This window comes from Bos indicus, chromosome 21 (genome assembly GCF_029378745.1).
Source record: "Bos indicus isolate NIAB-ARS_2022 breed Sahiwal x Tharparkar chromosome 21, NIAB-ARS_B.indTharparkar_mat_pri_1.0, whole genome shotgun sequence".
Lineage (NCBI taxonomy): Eukaryota > Metazoa > Chordata > Mammalia > Artiodactyla > Bovidae > Bos > Bos indicus.
In genome coordinates, this window is record NC_091780.1 from 31,760,848 (window position 1) to 31,780,872 (window position 20,025).

Below are 20,025 nucleotides of genomic sequence, written 5' to 3' on the forward strand. Positions count from 1 at the left end.
GTGTTGACCGCACGGGCAGAGCACAGCTGGCTTATGTAGCTTCTCCAGGAAACGCCACTGGTCACTTCCTGCAGGTGACTGGCTGAGGCCCGTCACATGTCTGCACCTGATAGGGAGGCATAATTCTCCCTCAGGGCAGGTGGCGCATATTGGAAACCTGGACCATCTCTCAAGGCCTCTCCCAGCAAAGCCATTCATACTCACCTCACCCCCACCATCTAGCCCCACCCCCATCAGGGTGCAGAGGTGCAGCCAGAGTGGAGTGTGACCCGCACCCCTCCTTTCTTGCAGACAGCGGCGTCCCAGAGCCAGCTGTGTGCGTGGTCACCACGGCCGCCATCGACATCCACCAGCCCAACGTCTCGTCTGACCTCTTTTCCGTCGACGTGCCCCTGAAGCTCGGCAGCGAAGGCACCGGTGCCAGCGCCAGCTCCGAGAGTGCCACCCGCTCCACGCGCAGCTCCGGCACCCGGGCCCAGAGTGACAGCAGTCAGACGCTGGGCTCCTCCACGGACTGCAGCGCCGCCCGCGAGGAGCCGTCCCCCAGGCCCAGCCCCTCCGCCCTGCCGCTGCCCCCGCCGCCATCTCAGCAGCATATGGCAGAGGCCACAGTCCAGGACCTGTTGTCCCCACTGTCAGAGGACCCCTGCCCCTCCCGGAGGGCCTTGGACTCCGCCCCCCTTGCCCAGCCCAGCCCAGAGGGCTCAGCCCAGCCCAGCCCTGAGCTGGAGCACAGGGTGAGTCTGTTTAACCAGAAGAACCGGGAGGGCTTCACCGTCTTTCAGATCAAGCCTGTCATCCATTTCCAGCCGGCTGCGCCTGTGCTGGAGGAAAAGTTCAGATCTTTGGAATCCAAAGAGCAGAAGTTGCACAGGGTCCCTGAAGCCTAGAGCCTCCAGGCAGGCTGGGAGGAAGGCGGGGAGACAGCCATCTCGATGCTCCCCCGGGGCCCCGGTGGCCACCAAGGGTCACATGAGGGGCCCAGGAGCCCTCCTGGCTTCCCTCAGGGTGCTGCCTGCCTCCAGGGAGGTGACGCCAGGCCAGGAGGCCACACGCCTCAGACCTCAAAGCCCAGAGCTGGCGCCTCCTCTCACCCTGCTCAGGGGAGGGTGGTGCTCGTGGCTGGGATTTTTTTTTAAAACCACTTTTACAAAAACCAGCCTGTGGCCCAGCTTCAGCAGGGTAGAGCGTGGGGGCCAGCTCAGCCTCTTCCGTTGCCTTTGTTCCCGACGCCCACCCTGGACCCTCGGGAACAGCACTGTGAGCAGGGGCTCTCCAGCCCCACCCCCAAGCCGTCTTTTCCAGGAATCCCGGGTGGAGCCCACACAATCACACAGACCACCATCTGAGCCTATCTCATTTGTCTTCATTCTCTCATTTAGGCATGAGCGTTTCTGAGTCTTTTCGAGACAAATCTAGTTTCCACCTTCTGGGGACATAAAGGGATGGGTCTGGAGGAGGGTGGGAGGGTTGCGGGGTGGGGGTGAGAGCCATTTTCCAATCTTGGCTTTAATAATAAAAACCACCTGCACTGAGACTTCCCGTTGGCAGAGGTGATCCTTTGGCTGCTAGTCCAGGTGAGGACCCCAGAGTGGCTTCTCTGGGCTTGGGTTGGCCTTGAAAATCCACCAAGGAAGCCCACCAGCTCCTCTCCGGTATCCCTGAGGCCTTTGTAGAGGAGCCCTAGACCCCAGGAGGGAAGCGCTCACACTGCCTGGCTGTGTGACTCTGGACCAGTACCTTCTCTTCACTCATCTCCCCACCACAGAGGAGCTCAGAATTCTGTCTTCCTTGCCAGCAACTCCCAGACACAGCTCCCTGACCCAGGGCTCCATTCCTCAGGGATCTCAAGAGGCCCAAAGCTGAGCGAGAGGTCTTGCTCGCAGCCTGCTGCTCCTCCCAGGTTCCCAGCCGGGTGTCACCATCCACCCGGCCATGTGCATGAATGCTAGCCCCCTTCTCATTCCCCATGAACAGTTGGGGATGCTGGCCCCTGCCCCAGACCCCTCACAGCCTTGCTGAGGCCCAGGCCCAGCCTCTGACCCCACCTCCTCCACCAGTGTGTCAGCTCCCCAAACTCCAACCCGGGCTGTTGAGCCTGATCAGTGTGTCCCTTGCTGAAGAGCCTCCAAGGGGTTTTGTTTATGAGTATGTTTTGTTTTCGATGCCCAGAAGAAAAAGGGAAGATAATTTTATTTTTCAATTCAAGGGCTCCCGTTGCCTCAAATGAATATCTTGGTGAGGTCACTGCTCCTAAATGGGCTGGTTGCCGGCCCCCAGGCCACAAAAAACATTCTCCTTATTCATGGGAAGATCAGCATTTGTCAAAAAAGATGTTAAAGGGAACAGTATCAAATGGAGCTTGTTTTGGGGTGTAATCTGAGGCATTCCATCACCAGCAGCAGAGTTATTCACAGCTGCCATGACTGAGCACTTTGTAAGGCCTCTACCCCCTTGGGCTCCTTTAACCCTTCCAGTGGCCCTGTGAGGTGGTATCACTGGGCCCATTTTACAGGTGTACGACCCAAGGCTCAGAGGTTTAAGAAACTTCCCTGAGGTTACACACTAACAAGAGAGGCACTGAAACGAGCTCATATCTGCCTGGCAGTGTGCTAGGTGCTGGGGCTCCCAAGCTGTAGAGCTTTTGAAAGCAAAGTGGTCACTCCTGGGTTTGTCACATATGGGCTGGAGGGCATTACATGATTTATAATCTCTAGGGCAGGAGCTGCGGGATCTGTTTAGTGGTCTGCATCTGCTAGACTAGAAACAGCTACCCTCCTTGGCCAGGCTCAGCCTGCTGAGCCGTGATGCCCTCTTGGCTGAGTTCCCGTTGCCCCAGCTCATGGGCTAGTGCTGGCCACCCAGTCAAGTAAATGAGCCTGTCCTGTGCTGGAGGTGAGACCCCCATGGCTAGCTGGTAGTCACCTCTGCTTGGACTTCTCCAGAGAAAAGGGCTGGGAGGAGAGCAGTGGGGTAAGATGATAGGCAAGTGGCCCCACTCTCTCCCTCAGTTTCCCCACCCAGAAGAGTCCCACTTTTAACAGCTGGTTTCTTAGGACATTTACAGATTGCTGTGAGGTGAAATTGCCTGAGCACTCATGGTTACCTTCCCGCCTGCCCAGGCAGTAGCAGGGTCAGAGCTGCTGCACAAGCAGATGGGGACTAGATGTGGTCTGACCTCTCTGAGGACAGAGTCCACAGTCACCAGGAAGAGGGCGCGCAAGACAGAGGAAGCCACTCACCTGCCTGAGGACAGGCGCGGGGTGGAGTCTTAGCCTGGAGAGCAGGAGGTGGAGAGTAAAAGCTTTGGCTTTCACGGTTCCCCTGGGTGCCATAGCCCAGAGTTATAGCTGGTGGGCAGCTGGGCGCCAGTGGAGATGGAGCCCGAGCCCTCCCTGGGAGGTTTGCCGCTCTGGGAAAGACCCGCTCCTTGCTCGTGGACTTGCTCAGTCAGCGCCCTCTGGGGCTCGCTCAGAAGGGAGGCGGGCCCAGTAGCAGCTGCTGCCTCCTGTAAGCCAACAAGATGGTGGGCACAACATGGCTCCCACTTACTCACTTGCTGTTGTGCTGGGGGGATCTTTGCGGTCTTCCCTCTCTAACACAGTCTTGCAAAGTGGGTGCTGTCTTCCCTGCTTTACAGAGACAGAGGATGATTTATGAAATGACTTGTCCAAGGGCATACAGCTGAACTAGGAGCAGAATTCAAACCCAGGTCTGTTGGGATTAGATGCCATGCTGGATGTGGCAAGCCGAACTTCGTGGAATTAAACCAGGTGTCATCAGGAGAGCCAGAGAGGGAGCGGTCAGCCTGCATGGCTCCTCAGGCTGGAGGGACCTGCCCACCCTCCCTGCAGAGCCCTGTGGCCCTTCCCGCAGGGCCAGCCTCCTGGCTCCGCCTTGCCACTGAAGCTGGAGAGGAGCCAGTCCCATGGCCTGGCTGGCTCCCTGACGTGCCAAACCTGGCAGCCAAGACAAGGCTCAGAGTCAGCAATGCTGGTGGCCGGCCCCCAGGGCAGCGTGGTCAGAGCCCTGCAGGCCTGGCTCACAGTCCACCGGGACTGGGGAGCTGTAAGGCCTTCCCTGAGTGACATGGCCGGCTCCTCTCCAATCAGCCCTCCAACCCAAACCTAGGTCGTTCAGATCAGGTCACACAGACGAGTTTTTCACAGATCCTGTACAATTAATTAGAGGCCAGTGGCCTGGGATTCCCTTCAGCATGGTGGCTGTTCACTCCGTCCGTGACTCTCAGCTCAGCAACACCTTTCAACGCCAGGCTCTTGACTGAAGCTCCTGCCCTGGTGCTGCCCCCACATTCCTCTCTGATTTCCTCGTCTCTAAAGAGACTAAGAGTGGGGCTGTACTCTCTGTGAGCTGAGGTCCAAGGAAGCCACCTTAGAAAGAAGCTTCCCAGGTGGCACTAGTGGTAAAGAACCCACCTGCCAAAGCAGGAGACGCAAGAGATACGGGTTCGATCCCTGGGCTGGGAAGATCCCCTGGAGGACGACATGGCAACCCTCTCCAGTATTCTTGCCTGGAGAATCCCATGGACAGAGGAGCCTGACGGGCTACAGTCCACAGGGTTGCAAAGGGTCGGACATGACTGAGGTGACTTAGCACATCTTTCTATCAAATCAACAGGACCCCTGCACAGAGTTGCTTAACAAGGATACCCAACAACTCTGGGGGCTTGATAGGACATCTCAGGGATACCCCACCTCCACCCTCCACCCAGTTGCTGTGGTGCACACAGGGTGTGTGCCAAAGCCCCAGATTCTCAGCTCAACCCCGTTTCTGTTTTGCTGTATGCCCCCAGCGAATCCATGGATCTGCATCCTTGCCCTGTACAGCAGGAATAACAACTCTCATCCCTCCACCCCCACCCACCCCTGTGAGGGCTGCTGGGATAGCTAACGACATAATGGAAGGGAAAGCCCTTTGAGAATGTTTCAAGGGAGACACAAACAGACACCATCCTTATTAATAATGGATGCCTGGGTGTTGTGCTCCCTATCCACATTCAGCAGTTCTGGGGAAGGCTGCCCAGGACAAGCTCAGTTATTTCACTTGCTGCTGCTGATAGTTTGGTGCGAGAAGAGGGTGGCTGAAGGGGCTGAGAGGACGTGTGCCCCACCCCCACTCCCAGGCACTGTCTGCTCCTCCTGAGCTCACCCTGCTCATATATCCCCACTGGTTCCCCCATAAATAATGCCCCAGAGTCACCCTGAGTTAAAGCACTGCTGTTCCGGGAGGCACCTTATCTGCCTTCCTCTCCTTTTCCCAGTATAAACCCCAAACCTACATTTCCATGGCATAAACTGAATGATGAATTCATAACTACTCGGAATTTTTTTTTTCCCTTTGCTCCAGCACTGAAAAGTTTAGTATTGTCTCTTGGTGAATAGTTAATTTAATTATCCAAAGAAAATGATGGAACATTTGCTGCTAAATTTATTGCAAACTACCAAAGAGACAGCGCTGGCATAATTTTATGCAGAGCCCCAGGCTATAGCATAGGGGAGCAGGCTGCCTATTCATCCTGAAACAAGCAAATGAAATTGACTACCCTGGAGATCAATCAGGACATTAAACACTGTGATGAATGTGGCAGAACTCTTCAGTGTCTGAGATTTACAGGGCACCTTTCACCAAGCGCTCTAGGAGCCTCCCCAACATCAATTAGGCCTCATAACTAGGTAGGCTCACCTCCACCTCCACTGCATAAAGAAGAGGCATGGTGTTCTTGGACCTGGGTTTGCTAAATGCCACAAAAGTAAGCCAGTGTACAGACCAGATCCAGTACAAAGCCCCCTGCTTCCCTCAGCAGAGAATGGTTTAGAATGGCGGAATCAGGCTAAAAGGGGACGGAGGGATTGGAGTCCAGACTGCGTCATGTTCTTGGTGCTTCTATGCCTTGGCCACGCTGGGCCTTTCACCTGGGATATGCTTCGTTATTGGTTGATTTTGACTGAACTCAGCTCAGCTGTCTCATCTTTCTCCCCTTCACTGCAACTGGTCCCAGTCAGGCTGGACTAGGAACACATCCTCTGTGTTCCCAGGGGGTTCCCAGGTGACACCAGTGGTAAAGAACCTGCCTGCCAATGCAGGAGACATAAGAAACATAGGTTTGATCCCTGGATTGGGAAAATCCCCTGGGGGAGGGCATGGCAACCCACTCCAGTATTCCTGCCTGGAGAATCCTGTGGACAGAGGAGCCTGGCAGGCTGTAGCCCACAGGGTCACAGAGTTGGACATGACTGAAGCGACTTAGCATGCACACACACCGTGTTCCCAGAGAGGAACTCAGGTTATGGCATGTGGTTGAGGGTATACTTCAGCCTAAGGTCACCACTCACTAGCTGTGAATCCTTTGGCAAGCGTTTTAAGCTCTGTAAGCTTCAGTTTTCTTATTTGGAGAGTGGAGAACACTACAATACCTCGTGGGGTTATTATGAAGCTTAAATGAAATAATGTCTGTAAAGCACTCAGCACAGCTCTCCAAAGTGGTTCTTGTCTCCATTTTCCTAAGCTGTTTGATATCTGCCAACACATTCACACAGGTTGAAGCTTGAAGGTATCTTGGAAGATTACCAAGTGCAATTTGCCATTTTACAGATGAGGAAAATGAAGCCTAAAAGGAGAAGGAATGTGACCAGGGCACCCCTGAGACCATATTAGAACCAGGATGAGAACCCCAGTGTCCTGGTGAGCAGCCCACTCAGTGCTCAGCCCAGGTCCCAGACCTCACAGTTCCCCATGCAGCCCCCACACTGGGAAGGGAAACAGCCCTCCAAGCCGGACTCGAGTGCCCAAAACCATGAGACCAGTTGTGGGAGGCAAAGATGGGGAAGCCCGGACAGAGAAAACCTCACCATGGCCTGACTACTCACCAATCCGGGCATCAAAGAAAGTAAACGCCAGCTTCCTTCCCAATAAATTCCTATTTCTATCACCCATCACTCTTCCATGCTTCCATGACAAGTTTGCTGTTTTGAGACAATGCAAACCAGAGGAGAGAGTCCTAGAGAAGCTGGAATATATTGGGGGGCAGCCCGGTGCAAAGGCCAAGCTCTTCAGGCCTGGAGTCAGCTCAGGTTTCATATCTCACCACTGCCTCTGCTCAGCCCATTTCTTCTTCCAGAAAGTAGGGGTGATGATGCCCACTTTGGGGACTGTTGTATTAGAGAAGGAAAGATAATGCACCTAGTAGGTTCTTAACAAGTAGTATTTGCCGGAATTCTGGTTTGTGTCCAGCTCTGCCACCTGCTTTATGCCCTGGGGCAGATCACTTCTCCTGAGAGCCTGCCTTCTTCAGTTTCCTACCCTTCCCACCTCTGAGCGGTAACTTGCATGAGAGTGCTATTATAAACCAAGGACTATCAGCAACTCTTCTTCATGTGGGTGCCCCACAAAATATTTTTTAAACCCTAGGGCTATACAAGTTGGAGCAATATATCACCCTAAATGGGCTTTTAACAAGGTTATCAGTCAAGTCTCCTTTCGTTCAGCAACAGCTAACCAAATCCATCTGTTATAATCAATACTGTTCTCTGGGTTTCCCAGCCTCTTAAGCACATTTTTACACGAACCAAAAACAAAAACTCTCTCAGCCCCGTGAGAGATGGTGTGAAATGCAACCAAACTGACTTCCCCTTTCTCACAGAAACAGCACAGAGAGCTCTTACGGCTGGGGTTTCATTCAAAGCCTCCCAGCCCAGTAGAGACACGCCCAGGCTCTGCCGGCAGCGTGGCTCCCACACTATCCTGGGAGGACGAGCCCCACTCTCTGCCAGCCTCGCCCACAACACCGGACCCATTTCCATAGTCTCAGGGGACCCATTCTGTACCCAAAGAGCTTTCAGTCAAACCTATTCAGGGCATAAGGCCAGAGGATTCCTGCAACAGCCTCCTAATCGCTTCCATCTTTTCTTCCTCTGTCTGTCCTGAACACTCCACCAGCTTATGTTATTCCTCTAGATCAAGTAACAGGCCTTCCTCAACACAGGCTAGTATAGTATCCATCTCCCTGTTGCCAGAAGGGTGCTCCCAAAGACCTGTTCAGGTGGCAGGGCCTCAGGATGTCATGCCGCTCTTTGTGGAAGATTCTGGATATACTGACACGGTTAATTCTAACACATAAACAAGGAATAGTACAACCAGCAGAGAGCATTTTTAAGTACTCAACACCTGTTCACTAAACAAAAGCTGTGGAGGGCCAATGGCCACTGACCTCCTTAGTTAAATACCCATTTGTTACCAGTTCATTCACTTTGGAACCTGATTATAGTAGGATCAGATGTAGCAGCAACTGGAGTTTTAGAAAAAAGGATGCAAGAAAGACTTAGATTAGGAAATTCTATTAATTTTTCCTGCAAATCAGGAGCTCTCACAGTACCATCTCTGGCACAGCTCCTGAAACAGCAGTATTCCTTGAGGGCAAAGTTTGAGAACCACTGACCCATGAGGAAAAACAACAGACTCCTCAGCCTACCAGCCAATGTCCTCCACAATCTGGCCTTAACTACCTGTCACCCTCAACCCCTCTCCCGACACTGTGTTTCCGCCCGTCACTGCCTCAAGCAGGCATGCGAACTCTCATCTGTTCTACTTCTGCCTCTCGTGTTCATGTTAACACCTCCACGCCCTGAGGAATCACCGCAGCTGGCTCCCTGAAGGAGCCCTCCCTGTATGTGCAGTTCATGCTGACTGCATGCTATCTGCTTTTCTAATCACTTGGGTCTCATCTCATCTTCCTTGCTAGCTGCAGATCTTGAGGGCAAGGGCTATGCCTCTAACAGCCTGTATTCTCAGAGCCCAGCAGCCAGCTGCTCTCCCCATCAGGACCACAAGCTACCTCAGTGCAGTGGCCAGACCAGACATCCAGGTGTTTGCTCCAGAGGCCCACACAGCACAGCTGCTGGGTGAGCCAGGGAGCCTCCAAGGGAATATGCCCCGATGTACTGCGGAGAGACCAGGGGAAGTGCTGGGTTCTGTACCCTCTCAACTGCCAGAGAGCTGAGACCAGGGCCCTCACTGTCCATAGTAAGGAGGTTGTTTATTGTTCAGTTGCTAGGTTGCATGTGACTCTTTGCAAACGCATGGACTGTAGCACGCCAGGCTCCTCTGTCCTTCACTTTTTCCCAGAGTTGGCTCAAATTCATGTCCAATGAGTTAGTGATGCTGTCCAACCATCTCATCCTCTGCCGTCCCCTTCTCCCTTTGCCTTCAGTCTTTCCCAGTATCTGCTTGACCTAAACGACCTCAAGAACCTATCAGCTCTGCCCTCACATGGCTGCCTTCCTACACACATACTCCTGCCCTCTCAGGGACTTCGTGTTCTGACAAATTAGCCAAATTCCTGGGGACTGTATGACATTAACCTAAGACCTCAAAGGTCTTAGGGGAGAAAGGCAGGAAGCATACACACAAACCCCAAAGAAAGCTATTCCTAACACTTTTGCCTAGACTGCTTCCAGAGCTACAGCTCAATCCTCAAGCCAAGATGTAGGGCTGTCATTTGGAACTGACAGCTTGGTTTCCCACAGAACACTAAACAAGTAAAAAAAAAAGGGGCATGTCAAATTGTACCTTCTGGCATAGATGGTAGTTTTTAACAATTTGCCCCAGTCTCACACAACTTCCTTTTGAAGGTAAACTTTGAGTGGGTACTTAAAGGGGCTTCTAAGTTGAACAAATTCCTGCTGGAAAGACAAGCCCAGGATACGAACTCTCTTCCTCCACTAGGATCCTGAGTGTGTGCCCCGCCCACCTGGGACCAGGCACAGAGTGCCCTTTACCTGAGGGAACCATGCAGCCACTCCCTGTTCCTCCAGCAGAGGTGAGGCAGAAACACACACTGGTGAGGCCACTGCTCTGAAGCCAAACTTCCTGGTTCCAAATCATGGCTCTCGTTTGTAAGCTGTCTGAAATTGGGCAAGTTACATACCCTCTTTTTGCCTCAGCTTCCTCATCTGTAAAACAGGGATAAGAATAGCATCTATCTTACAGATGTTGTGAGGACTGAAGGGGTTTAGTATGTGACATATAGTAAGCGCCACGTGCGTGCTCAGTTGCTCTGTTGTGTCTGACTCTTTGACACTCTATGGACTATAGCCCGCCAGGCTCCTCTGTCCATGGGATTCTCCAGGCAAAAATACTGGAGTGGGTTGCCATTTCTTTCTCCAGGGGTTCATCCTGACCCAGGGATCGAACCCAGGTCTCCTGCATTGGCAGGTAGATTCTTTACCACAGAGCTACTGGGAAGCCCCTACTTAATGCTATGATGATGATGATAAATTGTATCCAGTAAATTAACTGAACAGCTGCTTGAAGCTGGAGCAGGACAGTTGTGACAGGAGGAAGACAAAAGGGAGAAAGACCAAACAGTTCAACCCCAAGGCCAAGAACCACACCAAGACACCCCTTGGGATGGACCTTCTTGAGCTGGCACACCCTGTATACACTGGGCACCTCTGCAGCCGCCACTTCTGCTCCTCTCCTGTCCCCCCAGTTATGGTTTCCCACAGGGATGAAGCGTAAATGGAAAAGGCCCCAAGTAAGGTTAGCCTCCTTGGGAAGAGCCTCAAAGATAGCAACAAGATACAGGTATTACTTCTGCAAGAGAAATTCAAATTACATGGCCTTGGACAAGTCACTTCAGCTCCTTCACGTCTCTCTGTGCCACAGGATCCCTCTCTGTACAAGGGGGCTGAGCCGGATGGTCCCTCAGCTCTGCAACCTAGGGTCCTACAGTTCTAACACTGAGCACTACTTGGCTGCTCCTCTCACTTCATTACAAGAAGGCAGAAGTGCCAGTGACATTTAACTTCAAAGGGTGTTTCACAGAAAGTGAATATAACGCATCAAAAGAGGATTCAACTAATCAGCCCCAGGCTGGCCACACTAAGGGCCCGACTGGGCCCTCTGCTCTCTCCCTTTGTGTATCACTAGTCACTTCCCATCTCTTCCCTGCCATCTTTCTTGTCACCAACTATACCTTCTGTGGCTCGGCTTCAGCGTGGCAGTGCTCTTCATTCAGCTCGCCTGCTGACTCCTGGCCTTTCTAAGACCCCAGATCCCTGCCCACTCCTTCTTGCAGTCTTGGCCCAGACCTCACCAGCCTCTGTTCCTGGGGTTGCACTCACACAAGCGCCTGGCCGCCTAGGGCAGCATGGGAGAGTGCTAGAACTCACCGCACATGTGGCCGACGTGCATGCCTGGCTGCTTTCTAAGACAGTCCAAAGGAAGCCACCAGGAGGGCGAAAGAAAAGCCAGAGCCATCTCTGAGCAAGACTTTTAACATTTACAATAGCATTGAGCTATCTGTTAGCATAAGAGGCCATACTGTCTCAATGTGGCCCCTTCTCCACTTGCCTCTAATTTATAGACACCAAGAACTGTAAACTGCCAAGATCTTAAAATGAAATGGAAAATTAAATCAACTTAAGTCAACTAAATACATTCAGCAGGTTCAGGTTTAAGGCTGGTGCACTTTTGTCCCATTAGCTATGATTTTCTAGAGACTGGAATATATTTAAGATAATATTCACACTTTGTGGCCATGCTTTTTTAACTCTAAATTCACCACTCTAGTTCCCTTGTCTCAACAACTGCATTATGTTGATTAGACTGGTGGGAACATTCATGTTTATAATTTTATCTAAAATACAGAGCCATCCATGAACAACACCAGCAAGAGTAAATAATAATTTTCACTCCTGTTTTTTCAATTCTCTCTCTTCCTTTACAAAGATAGGCATATTTCGGTAATAGTTTTAAAGTTATGGAAAGGCTTTATTATGTATTACAGAGCTATAAAATTTCAAAAAAATAACTGTTTAGAACCACAAATAATTAAGAAATAATAATAACCCCATAAAAAAAGCATTTGGTGTCTGTTAGAAATTTTCCTCAAATTATGAAATGTAGCTCTCCACACTTTCCGATGATTGTTATATTAGCCATGAATTTCTATGATTTCAGCTGAATATACTTTGATACAATTTTCGTCCTAAGACATGGTCATGACTCATTTCTTCTTCAATAGCTCAGTCATTTCAGGAACAACCTGCAAATTAAAACAAAATAATAATAATTAAACAATTTGAGTCTTCTTTGTGATAAGGTCACAGCTCCCTAAGGAGTACAAAAAGGCCAGAAGCAACAACGTGAATCACCAGGAGGTATGGGAGGTACAAAGAGCCCCCTCCCTCTGCCCTCCCAAGGACTCCCTGTTTTCCCACAGTCTCTCTCCCCATCCATGGGACAAGTGGTTGGCAGAGCCGAAAGCCCACTCATGGCCTGGAAGCCTTTGTGACACAACCCCAGACCTCAGAAAGGCGGCCCTGAGAACAGGAAGTACGATTCTCTTGTCTGTTGAGAACAGTGTATGTTTTGACCTCCGTGTTCCCCGGCACTCTTCCTTCCCTCACTGCAGTCCTGCCCTACCTTCAGTCTCTTGCTTAGTCACGACTCCTGTCAGCCTCCTCTAGTACTTGTTTATTCACTCATTCATCATTCACTTAACAAACACTGTAGTTGTTATTCCTCAGCACGTTACCATCTTCTGGCACATAAAAATGAGCTGCATGCTGGACGTCACCCATCATTGCTCTTTACTAAAACCAAGGCCTTGTGCTAACGCAGTGGCTGGTCAGCAGACACAGCAAGAAACCACAGTGAAGGAAACTGATCAAGCTGGCTCCCACTTTAGAAAGGATTCGTTACTAACCCCTGGCCTGGGTAGTTCAGTGGCTGCAACCGGAGCTTCGGTGTGGAGCTGCTTTGTGACAGCCTGGGTCACAGAGGAGGGCTACATGTGGGGGCTGCAGGAGCACACAGGGCCTGCCTGAAAACTAGCCTAGCCACTCGTGTAAAATATCAATTACTCAGCTTCCAAAGGGTTGTCGACTGCCCTAGCTCACAAAGATCCCAGCTGAACTCGCCACTGATGAATATAGCCTCTCAATTATTTAAGAGAGCTACATTTCCATTAGGTGGAAATAATGTGTTCGTACAAAATTTATTAAGGAAATTGTCGACATGTTGTTTCTTCCAAATGTCACTTTGTCTCCAGCCTATTAAAAGGCCCGTGTTTACCATGGAGCCAGCAGGCATTAGCTCAGGGGCAGCATTAAGTGCTGGCACCATTTCCCCCAGTTTCCTTGGTGGAGAGACCATGAGCTTATGCCAGTCACATAGATGACATGCTAAACGAGCCTCATGTGGGACCTACATGTTTCATGAAAAATGGGCTAGGGCCCAACTTCTTTTAAATAAAACATCAATTTGGTTTAGAACATAGTTTTTAAAAACCTTACAGAAAGTCCCCCTGCTGCACTCCCCCCAAAAGGGTTGAGGGGTCTTTCTCTCTCCATGCTCCATATCATTTTTGTTAGACCAATCCTGGAATTCCCAAGCATACCAAACAATGCCTTGGTTAGGGAAAAAAACATGCCAGCTCAGTTTACTGAGTATCTAATGGCCTCAGCACACTGAAAGATATGAATTCTTTTTTTTTTCTATTTTAGATACTGCAGAGGCAGCTCCCTACTCAGTAAGACCAGATGACAGTGAATTCATGTCTCAAAAAGGACCATGTACTGATATAAGGCACAGCACAACTATGTTTCACTCATTTATTTAGTATTTCCTCAGGATAAGCACTATGGGAAATAGAGAGGATCAGGCCTGATTCCTGGCCACAAAGAGGGAAGAGACAGAGGCCTAAGAACCACTTGATTAGAAACCTGCTCATCTTATACTGTAGTGTAAGAGGATGAGAACGGCATTAAAAGCTCTGAATTCAAGAACCCTGACATAAGTTGAGTCTGGTATGGACTAGGAAAAATCAGAACATTTAACATGGAGGAAAAAAAGATTCTGGGCAAAAAATGAGGAGGCAAACGGATAAACACTGTAGGTTCCAGAGACAGTAAAGGGACTAGAACGACTGTAGTGAACGGCTATGTTGGAGAGAGGTGAAAAAGGTTTAAACAGATAGGAGTTATGCCAAGTCTAATCAATGCGGACACAAGAGTCTCTCCAACAGAGACAGACAACTGGATATCCACATGCAGAAGAATGATGCTATGCCCTCACCTCATACCATACACAAATATTAATTTAAGATGGATCAAACACATAGTTAAACAACATAAAACTCAGAAGAAAACATAGGGGTAAATCATCAGGACCTTGGGTTATGATGATAGATTCCTGGATATGACATCCAAAACATAAGCAACAAAAACCAGATGAGCTGGACTTCATCAGAATGTAAAACTTTTGTCATCAAAGGATATTACCAAGAAAGTGAAAAGACAACCAACAAAATGGGAGAAAGTATTTAGAAAACATACTAAGGGTCTCATAAGGGTTTAACATCCAGAAAATATGAAGAAATCTTACAACTCAACAACAACAAAACAAACAATTCAATGAAAAAATGGACAAAGAACATGGATAAACATTTCTCTAAAGAAGACACACAAATGGCCAAAGAGTACACACAAAAAATGCTCAATATGATTTGTCATCCAAAAAAAAGAGTCAATCAAAACAACAATGAGATACCACTTCACAACCATTAGGATGGCTACAGTAAAAGCTAATAACAAGTGCTAGCAACCGTATGGAGAAATTGGGGCCCTTGTGTATTATTTGGTAGGAACGTAAAGTGGGTCAATGAGTTTGTAAAATAGTAGGCAGTTCTTCAAAATGTAAAACACACAGTTATAAAAGTATACAAGCAATTCCATTCCTAGATATGTGTCCAAAAAAGATGAACAGTGCACAAAAACTCATACATGAATGCTCATGGCAGCATTAATTATAACAGCCAGAAGTGCAAACAACTCAAAAGTTCATCAATGGATAAATGGATAAACAAATTGTGGCATATATATACAATGGCTATTACTTGGCAATAAAAAGGAATAAAGTGCTGCTACAACGATGAACCTTTAAAACATTATGTTAAGAAGCCACCCACAAAAGGCCACGTATTACATGATTCTATATCCAGGACTGGCAAATCTACAGACACAAAGGAGATTAGCTGTTGCCAGCGGCTGGGGAGAATGTGAATAGGGAGTGACTGCGAATAGGTATGGGGTTTCTTCTCAGTGTGAGGAAAATGTTAGCACAAGTAGACACAATTAGACCTAGTCTAGCACTGATGGATGCATAACTCTGTGAATATACTCAAAACAACAACACTGAGCTGTACCTTTTAAAAGCACACATTTTATGATATGTGAATTATAGCCCAGTAAAGTTAGTATATCTTTAAAAATTAACAAAACTACAGTCAGGTGGTTCCCTCTGTCCTATAACTCTGATTCTGAGATTCACCATTTATTAAGCAACTACTATGTACCTGCATGGAGCAATACAAACAGGTAGGCGAATATTTAACGCAGACTAAACTAAGTGCAGTAAATCTCACTATAAGGTAATATTTATATTACTTATGAGAATGCTTATATTTAGAGAGATTAAGTAAGTTTGCTAAGATAATTTAATTAGTATATGCCCAAGACAGAATATGAAATGAAGCTTGCAATTACTGTACCATGTTACTTCTGTCATATGAAGAAAAAATAAATTTGTTCTAACTCATATGACTGTTGAAAGGCGAAGTGAAAAAATAAATAAAAGAAAATAAAACGTTATGCATATACAGTTTTACTCTAGACATGATGAAATTTGGTGGATGCGATATACCTTAGGGAATTATTAGTCCAATAGCTGTTTCTATATTTGTTATATGTGATACAGTTTGAAATTTTTAAACAAAAATTTGGTCTAAAAAAGTCCTTTTTACATAGCTGTTATTTGATTTATGATGTTAAGATCTTAATCCCAAATAGATAATAATTAATTTTCATTCATAATTTGCATAATTATATTTTTTAAGCTGTTATACCTTAAAATTTTGATTTTTAAAGATAGAAGGTAGCTCCAGTGAGAAATGTATTCACTATGCCACCTTGTCTGCTCTTCTGTCAGAATTATTAGGTTGGAGCAAAAGTAATTGCAGTTTTTGACCATGAATTTTAAATTATAACTAGGCTCAAACACATCTTTATTAATTAAAATAGGAACCATTCAATCAACACAGTTTTGCCAATGAGAAATAAGTTTGTTTGCTCCTGTAGCATAAAAATCCATGCTTTGGGATCTGACAAACTCTTGGAAAGCATTTTCTGCCTCCTGCTGGCTGTTGAAACATTTTCCCTGCAAAAAGTTGTCAAGATGCTTGAAGTGGTAGTCAGTTGGCAAGCTGTCAGGTGAAAATGGCAGATGAGGCAAACTTTCACAGCCCAATTTGTTCAACTTTTGAAGCACTGATTGTGCGATGTTTGGTCAGGTGTTGTCAATGAGAACTGGGCCCTTTCTGTTGATCAATGCCAGCGGCAGGAGTTGCAGTTTTCCATACATCTCATCAATTTGCTGAGCATACTTCTCTGATGTAACATTTTTGCCAGGATTCAGAAAGCTGTAGTGGATCAGATCAGCAGCAGACCACCAGTGACCATGACCTTTTCTTGGTGCAAGTTTGGCTTTGAGAAGTGCTTTGGATCTTCTTCTCTGTTCAACCAGCCATCACCAGTTTTTGTATAAAATCCAATCTTGATTGCATGTCACAATCTAATTGAAATAGTTCACTGATGTTGCATAGGATAAGAGAAGACAACACTTTGGCACCCTCTTATCAAGTTTCTTCACCTTTGCAATTTGCTTCAAATGCCAAATGATCACAGAATGGTCAACACTGAATTTTTTGGCAACTTCTCGTGTAGTTGTAAGAGGATCAGCTTTGGTAATTGCTCTCAGTTGGTCACTGTCAACTTCTGATGGCTGGGCCACTGTGTTCCTCATCTTCAAGGCTCCCCTCTCCTTTGCAAAATGTCTTGAACCACCACCGCACTGTATGTTCATGAGCAGTTCCTGGGCCAAATGCATTGTTGATGTTGCAAGTTGTCTCCATTGCTTTACGACCCATTTTGAATTTGAATAAGAAAACTGCTCAAATTTGCTTTTTGTCTAACATCATTTCCCTAGTCTAAATAAATATAAGATACACAGCAAGTGATAAGTCATTAGCAAAAAACATAAAGTGAGAAATATGCATCAAAATGATGTATAACATAACCACATTGAGAATGTACTCCAATATCAAAGGGCAAAGTTCAACAATGCAAAAGAGCAATTACTTCTGCACCGATCTAATACTATAATACTCATCCGTGTTACACTTAATTCTGATTTCAACTGAGAAAACAATCTGATTTCTGTTTAGTTCTGCCTTGGTTGCCAGAGTCTGTAAAAGACGTGGTCCTATTTACTGCAATTCGTCTAAGGTACAGGAGTGGTGGCGAACCAACCGGCTGTGGTACCTGATGAGCTAGAAAGACAGTAATGAGAAAAAGAACAGAGCAGGAATCTCTCTTAGTTGTGCCAACAACTTGCTCAGCAACTTCCCTAAATCATCTCTCTCTGAGACACAGACAACTTAAGAAGAACACATCCTGGTTGTTACTCATACAGTAATAAATGAGAGGCTGCACCTCAAGTAAAATTTTTCATATTTTCTTAACTAGTTTTCCCCAAGACTGCATTTTTAAAACTGATTAACTTTCTCACCACTTTGTATTAATCAAAGGCATATATAACTGTGCTTCAGAACTTCTGAGCAGCATGATATAGACAATGCCTTAATTCTTGCCAAAGGCAAATAAAAGTTATGTCTTACTCCAGGTAGTCTCCCAATAGTCAAATGTGGGCTACTTAAGGGATCGAAGATTGGAAGACGATACTCCAAGCAAATGGCAGCCAAAAGAAAGCAAGTAGGGCTACGCTCATATCAGACAAAAAGATCGCAAGACAGTAAAGTTAACAAAAGACAAAAATGGACAATATATAATGAAAAAGGGACAATTCATAAGGAGATACAACTTACTAATATATACGCACCTGACACAGGAGCATCAAAATACGTAAAACAACTATTAACAGATCTATACAGAAAAAACGGCAGCAACACAGCAACAGTAAGAGATTCCACCTACATCAACCAAGAGATAATCTAGAGTCAATAAGGAAAGAGCAGGCTTAAGTGAAACATTAGACCTGATATGATGGATGTGTATCTATGTAGGAATGTAACACACATTCTTCTCAAGTGCACATGGAACTTTTCTCAAGGAGAGACTGTATGCTGGGACACAAAACAAGTCTCAAGACTGAGAACGATGGTAAGAATCTAGAAATCAACTAAGAGAAAGCTGGAAAAACCACAAAAACATGGAGAATGAACAACATGTCACTGAACAACTATTGAGCCAATGGAAAAAAATCAAAGGAGAAATAAAAGGACAAAGCGCAAAATCAGCAGAAGGAAATAATAAAGATCAGAGCAGAAATGAATGAAATAGAGACTAAAAAGATGATAGAGAAGATCAGCAAAACTAAGAGCTAATGCTTTGAATAGATAAATAAAATTGACAAACTTTTAGTTAGACTCACCTAAAAAAGAAAGAAGGCTCTGACAAATAAAACAAAAGAGGATAAATAACAATGGGTACCACAGAAATACAAAGGCTTATAAGAGAATATTATGAATAGCTACATACCAACAAATAGGACAACCTAGAAGAAATGAACAAATTCTTACAATCAGACTTTTCAAGACTAAATCATAAAAACATGGAGAATAAGAATAGACCAATCACTAGTACAGAGATTGAATTAAAAAGCTCAAAGTAATCAAAGCTCCCCAGAAAACAATAGTTCAGAACCAGACAGCCTCACAAGTGATTCTACTAAACATTCAAAGAAGATTTAATATCCACCCTTCTCAAACTACTCCAAAAAATTGAAGAGGGAACATTTCCAAACTCATTTTATGGGGCCAACATCATCCTGATACCAAAACCAGACAAAGACAATATAAAAAAAAAAGAGAGAGAAAATTGGAGGCCAATATCTCTGATGAATATAGATGAAAAAATCCTCAACAAAATTATTAGCAAAACAAATCAAACAATACATAAGAAGGATCACACACCATGATCAAGTAGGACTTATTCCATGACTGCAAGAGTGGTTTAACACCTGCAAATCAGTTAATGTGACACACAACATTAGCAAAATGAAGGATAAAAACATATGATCATCTCTGTAGATTCAGAAAAAGTATTTGACAAGATTCAACATCCATTTATGATAAAAAAATTCTCAATAAAGTGGATATGGAAAGAATGTGCTTCAACATGATAAAGGTCATACACATCAAACCCATTAACATCACACTTTGTGGTGAAAAGCTTGGTGAAAGTTATCCTTCTAAAATCAGGAACAAGGCAAGGATGCCTGTTCTTACCACTCTTATTCAAAATAGTATTGGAAGTCCTAGCCAGAACAATTAGGCAAGAAAAGGACATAAAAGGCATCCAAATCGGAAAGGAAGAAGTAAAAATGTCACTAAAAATTTGTGGATGACATAATTTGACATATGGAAAACTCTAAAGATGCCACCAAAAAAACTATTAGACATAATAAAAGAATACAGCAAAGTTGCAGGGCACAAAATCAACATACAAAAATCTGTTGCATTTCTACATATTACCAATGAACCAGCAGAGAGAGAAATTAAAAAAAAACAGTTCTGTTTATAATCACAACAAAAAGAATAAAATGCCCAAGAATATTATTAACCAAGGAAGTGAAAGACCTGTACACCAAACTCTTAAGACATTGTTTTGTTTTGTAAGACATTGTTGACAGAAACTGAAGACATAAGTAAATGAAGGTATTCCATGCTCATAGATGGGAAAAATTAACGTTTTAAAAATGTTGATATTGCCTAAAACAATCTACAGATTCGTGTGCAATCCCTATCAAAATCCCAAGGACGTTTTTCACAGAAATAGAACAAAAAATTCTATAATTTGCATGAAACCATAAAAGGACCCCCCTCCCCACACACAAAGCCAAAGCAATCCTGAGAAAAAAGAACAAAGC

General features: G+C 46.1%; 2 protein-coding genes across 4 annotated transcripts in view; one reads left to right on the top strand and one right to left on the bottom strand.

Moving 5' to 3' along the window:
* The window catches only part of TMEM266 (transmembrane protein 266), a 123,410-nt gene extending 122,269 nt beyond the window's left edge, over positions 1-1,141 (top strand). For all 3 annotated transcript variants that reach the window (XM_019983534.2, XM_070775321.1, XM_019983536.2), the window contains one exon: positions 292-1,141. In XM_019983534.2, coding sequence (XP_019839093.1) covers positions 292-890 — 599 coding nt within the window. In that variant the 3' untranslated portion in view covers positions 891-1,141. The remainder of the gene's footprint in view (positions 1-291) is intronic.
* Positions 1,142-11,766: 10,625 nt separating this feature from the next.
* The window catches only part of ETFA (electron transfer flavoprotein subunit alpha), a 69,615-nt gene continuing 61,356 nt past the window's right edge, over positions 11,767-20,025 (bottom strand). Inside the window, exon 12 of the mRNA XM_019983827.2 lies at positions 11,767-12,064. Coding sequence (XP_019839386.1) covers positions 12,026-12,064 — 39 coding nt within the window. The 3' untranslated portion in view covers positions 11,767-12,025. The remainder of the gene's footprint in view (positions 12,065-20,025) is intronic.